The 5374-nt window shown below is 41.2% G+C and overlaps 1 protein-coding gene across 1 annotated transcript; it reads left to right on the top strand.

Moving 5' to 3' along the window:
• The first annotated feature begins 1132 nt into the window (after positions 1-1132).
• Positions 1133-3287, top strand: LOC115688911 (glucan endo-1,3-beta-glucosidase 11). The gene is made up of 3 exons (XM_030614869.2): positions 1133-1274; positions 1432-2465; positions 2954-3287. Exons 1-3 carry the CDS (start codon positions 1205-1207, stop codon positions 3038-3040), a joined length of 1191 nt encoding a protein of 396 aa, XP_030470729.1. The 5' UTR covers positions 1133-1204; the 3' UTR covers positions 3041-3287.
• Positions 3288-5374: the final 2087 nt, after the last annotated feature.

Below are 5374 nucleotides of genomic sequence, written 5' to 3'. Positions count from 1 at the left end.
TCTTTTTATCTAGCAAATTCCTATGTGATCAGTGAATCAAACTTGAAATCGACGCCCTCAAAATGCTTGCAACCAAACGTACCCTAATGTGTCTTTCACTAAACATAAAGTATTAATTAAGAGGCATCTTCATTAAAGTGAAACCATCCTATATTGCCACACTTTTTTCATAAGGAAAAATGACATAAATAGTCATTGAACTTTGATCCAACGAACAATATAGTCCATGAAATTTTAATTTGTTCAATGTGGTTCCTAAACTTTAACCCAATGTGCAATGTAATCCCTGAACTTTTAATATGTTCAACATCCTCCTTGAACTTTTGATACATGTTTAATTTAGTCCATGAACTATATGAAAATGTTCACTATAGTCCTTCCATTAATTCTAGTTCAGGGAATACATCGAACATTTTCATATTGTTCAGGGACTACATTGAATATGTACCAAAAGTCCATGAACCATATTGAATAAATTAAAAGTTCAGGAACCACATTGAACATTAGGCTAAAGTTCAGGGAGTGCATTGAATAAATTAAAAGGTCATAAATCACATTGCACGTTGGACCAAAATCTAAGAGCCTGTTTGTGTCATTATTTCTTTCCATAAACGGCGATCCCTAATTGATTGCATTGCCCTAAAAAAGTGAAGGAATCTATGACAAGAAATTCTTAAATTAAAGCAGAATCTCTCATCTTGAAGATTAACCGCTATTTTACCCTCACCCCCAAATTTCGGGATCCCCCCAATCGCTTCCTTATAAAATAATTAACCAATCAGCGGGGATTTCTCCTTTGCTTTTCGTTGAAGAAAGTGGCGGGGGCGTTTCGGTCATTTCACACGGGGGAAGTTGGCGTAGGTTGGAAAGAGACAAGCCGTTCCGAGGAAGCCAATTCAGGCCGAAGGAATATGTCGTGAGAAAAACCGAAGTCCATTATAAATACGAAAATCATTTATGAGGGACGAGCCAAAACAAAGGCAACGTTGTCAAGGCAAGCTAAATACACACCCAAGCCATAAATATTCAAACAAGTAAAGCAAAGAATTCGTAGCTTCTCTCCTCTCTCTCTCCCCGTCAAGCTTTCTCTCTCTCTATATAACTCCCTTCTCTGCTTCCTCCTCCAATTCTTACAACTCTCTCTCTCTCTCTCTCTCTCTCTCTCTCTCTCTCTCTCTCTCTCTCTCTCTCTCTTCTCTTCACGATGGCAACACTTTACAGTAGAATCGCCATGACTTATGTTGTCATTTTGTTCTTTACCTATGTATCAACAGGTGCCAACTTTTAGCTCTTTACTAATGTACTTGATTCTTTCTTCACCAGCTTTTTTGGTTTGGGCTTTCATCTAGCATGTCGCTGTGCATCTTCTTCTTGAAGTTTAGCTGCATGTTCAGATTTTGATCACCACTTTCATGGTCTGTTGTGTTGTAGGGGTTGCTGCACTTGGGATCAATTATGGGCAAGTCGGCAACAATTTACCCCCGCCGGAGAGAGTTCTCGAGCTCCTAAGATCCTTAAAGGTCACGAAATCAAGAATCTACGACACCAATCCAGAAATCCTAACGGCATTCGCGAATTCCAACGTCGAGCTCATTGTGACCGTCGAGAATGATATGATAAGCCAGCTGAAGGATCCCCAACAAGCCTTGCAGTGGGTGAGCGCCCACATCAAGCCTTACTTCCCTGCCACGCGGATCACCGGAATCCAAGTCGGCAATGAGGTCTTAACCGACCCGGACCCCACGCTCATGGCCAATCTCGTGCCGGCAATGGCTGGCATCCACGGAGCTCTAGCCCAACTAGGGCTAGATTCCCAAATCCAAGTCTCCTCCCCCAATTCCTTGGCGGTCCTCGCCCAGTCATTCCCTCCTTCGGCTGGTACCTTCAAGAGCGAAGTCTATAGCGTGGTCTATCAATACTTGCAATTCTTATCGACTACTGAGTCACCATTTTGGATCAATGCCTATCCATATTTCGCTTACAAGGATGACCCATCTTCGATATCCCTCGACTATGTGCTTTTCAACCCAAACCCAGGCATGGTGGATCCATACACAAAATTGCGCTATGACAACATGTTGTATGCGCAGGTGGATGCGATCACTTTCGCCATGGCGAGAATGGGTTTCGAAGGGATCGAAGTTAGGGTTTCCGAGACCGGGTGGCCTTCGAAGGGCGACCCGAATGAGGTCGGCGCGACCCTCGAGAATGCCGCACTTTACAACAAGAACTTGTTACGGAGGCAGCTGAAGAATGAAGGGACGCCATTGAGGTCTAACATGAGGCTCGACGTCTACGTGTTCGCCTTGTTCAATGAGGACATGAAGCCAGGGCCAACTTCTGAAAGGAACTACGGACTTTTCCAGCCAGATGGGACAATGGCTTACAATGTTGGCCTCTCTGCTCTGTCTACCTCATCGTCCACCTCCTCAGCCTCCATTTCTCTCACTTCTTCCGCCACGAAGGTAAAATCCATAAGAAATCCTTAATCTTAAAGATTGTTTATTCCATCCCGACCCAGATGGGAAAAAAAATAGTTTCTGCAGGCGGCGTCACGATCTAGACATGCGTGCAGTCGGGGACCTAAACTTGCTGCGCTTGTGTCCGAATCCTAAGGCCGCCTGCGAAAACTTTCTTTTCCACCGGCGGTGGACAACATACAAACCCTTTCTTTCCTTTTATTCTCTTTCGCTTATTCTCCTGAATTTCACACACAAACACATGTCCTAAGGCTCTAAACTTGTAAAGAACTAGGGTTTACGTTAGGAATTGAATAATTAGCAGCAAGGCATTGAGAAGAATCTATATGTATTTCTCACGAGCATTGTGTAGATTTATACCTGTATAGGCACTCTTCACGTGATAATCCAAAAAGAAAGGTTTATGTGATGATATGAGCCTAATTCCTTCTTTTCTTGTCTTTTCTTATGAAATGGGATTTACTCTAAAACAGGGTGCACGTAAGGAATATCAAAGCTTGGTCTACTGGATGTTTGTGTTTTTGCTGACTTGTCAAATTTTAATGCGAAGACAGTTTTAGAGCCGATGGGGAGATGTGTGTCATTGTATATAGATTGCTTTTGGTAAGATTTACTGTAGGGTCTCTTCGTGCTCCAAAGTGTTACATGGGTCGGTCCATTTCGTCGGTCCATGCATCACAATATTCGGAAAAAAAAAAACAATAGATAACTCCGATTATAGGAGCTCATAATCGAAGAGGATTCGAATCCAGAGCAATTCATTGTGCTATATGATCTTCATTAATCATATGAAAGATTTATTTTCCAGATTTCGTTTGTCTTCGTTCGAATTGAACTTTATTTTCGTTCCACATTAGCAGCCGAGCGAGAAAAAAATTTATTATTATTATTATTATTAAATGTGTGTTTGTATATATTGGCTGTGCAATACCAAAAGTCAAAAGTATTCTTTTTTTTGCTTTTGCTTTATCTTAATTTTAAGAATACAACGCTAAGAGACCATATGTCCCCAAACGCAATTGGCTTTCAAGAAAGCTCTCCGCTTTTGGACGTGGAATCCATAAATGTTCGTCCCTTCCGAAAACGGAGCAATAAACAACCCGCCATGATAAAATCTCATATAAAATCGCCCTAATAAAATCAGTCAATCAAGGCTTTATAAAGCAAAAGCACCCATTAAACTAGAAAAATACAATAGAAGAAAACACGTAACTCGCGAATCCGCTACATATGGCGATGCGCCGATCCAACACAGGGCTAAGAGACCATATGTCCCCAAACGCAATTGGCTTTCAAGAAAGCTCTCCGCTTTTGGACGTGGAATCCATAAATGTTCATCCCTTCCGAAAACGGAGCAATAAACAACCCGCCATGATAAAATCTCATATAAAATCGCCCTAATAAAATCAGTCAATCAAGGCTTTATAAAGCAAAAGCACCCATTAATCTAGAAAAATACAATAGAAGAAAACACGTAACTCGTGAATCCGCTACATATCGCGATGCGCCGATCCAACACGTCGTCATTTCTAGCCTCGAAATCGATGTACCCAACAAGATTGCTTTTCACCGAGCGCGACAATCCCCCTCTACGGACGTAGAAGTGACCTGTATAAACGTCCGCATCGATAGTGACGAAAAGCAATTACGATAATGGATAACGATAATCAAATTTTATTGCCTTGATCCAACAAGAATACATTGAATTTGATTCCCTATCTTATCGCCCTCTCTCGTTTTTTTCTTGTTTTTTGGGAGGAAATGTCCACCCACCATTTGCATCATCATCTAAACAAGAGAAAAGCTTCAGAACCCAAAAAAAAAAAAAAAACAAGAGAAAAGCTAAGCAAAATGGGAGAGAGATGAGAGATGATGATAATGAAGAAGAAGAAGATTATAGGGAGGGAGTTGAAAGGGGGAGGCTTTAGCTGAGGCGGCGTTTCTCTTTTCTATCCTTTACCGGCAACTGGAGGGGCCAACCCTTTATTCTCTCTGGTCAGATAACCGTCAGCATGTGGCCTCCCACGACAAACCCTTTGTGAGAAGAAAGGAGCTTTTTCCTTCTTTCTTTTTTCCTCTTTTAATTCGTTTCTTTGCTTTTTCTCTTTCTTTTTTGGAGAGTGGAGAGGGAGACAAAATAAGATCAGGCCACGTAATACATGACGAGGATGGGCGAACATGCGCCCAACATTTTGTACCGGAACTCCACGAGTGTTGCACCTACGCTTGTTGTCACTGGTGTCGCATACGATTGAAAAGAAAGATGGGTATTTGTTCTTTTGAGGATTTGAAATATCGTAACTCTAATTTGTCATGTGTGAGTTATGTGATGCATTGACTACGTTCTGTTGATCTAGGTTCACTAATCTTGTTGTACTGAATACAGAGAGAGATCTGTAGTGGTCTCTCCATTTAAATTTCTAATATGGCCTTTAATTAAGACAGACAGTTCGTGTTGGCGTGTCATAATCGTGTTTGTAACCTAAAATATCTTGACTTTTAATTTACGTGCCAAATAAATGAATTATGATGAAAACGTGTTAATTCATGTCAATTCAGTATAACATGTGCTCTGCAAGCCGCTCTCATCCTCTTCCCAATGAGCTCATTTGCTCTATTTTATTGAATATGCTTAGCGAGAAGAATGTTTTTTGATACACCTAGACTGTGTTTTTGGGTGTAAAAAGCGGGCCCTGGTTAATACAACAAATCCCTTAAACATGCTGTCTCGTCCTTACGCTACGCAATCCATAAGATTGACCTTTGTCAGCATATACAGTTAGGTATGTTGTATCATGTTATATTTGGATTTTCGCTGTATAATTCGTGTTTTATTTCGTGTCATGCAAATGGATAGGTGTCCAGCATTGTCGACCCTACCTTTGCTATGCATG

The sequence above is a fragment of the Syzygium oleosum genome, unplaced genomic scaffold, assembly GCF_021117445.2.
Source record: "Syzygium oleosum isolate NSW1041296 unplaced genomic scaffold, Sole_v2.1 Sole_v2.18, whole genome shotgun sequence".
Classification (NCBI taxonomy): Eukaryota; Viridiplantae; Streptophyta; class Magnoliopsida; order Myrtales; family Myrtaceae; genus Syzygium; species Syzygium oleosum.
This window is presented reverse-complemented; position numbering and strand designations above follow the sequence as displayed.

Coding starts and splice junctions, on each gene's coding strand:
- LOC115688911 (XM_030614869.2), top strand. CDS start 1,205: ATGGCAACACTTTACAGTAGAATCGCCATGACTTATGTTGTCATTTTG. Junction 1,275..1,431: donor CTTTACCTATGTATCAACAG/GTGCCAACTTTT, acceptor GTTGTGTTGTAG/GGGTTGCTGCACTTGGGATC. Junction 2,466..2,953: donor TCACTTCTTCCGCCACGAAG/GTAAAATCCATA, acceptor ACTCTAAAACAG/GGTGCACGTAAGGAATATCA.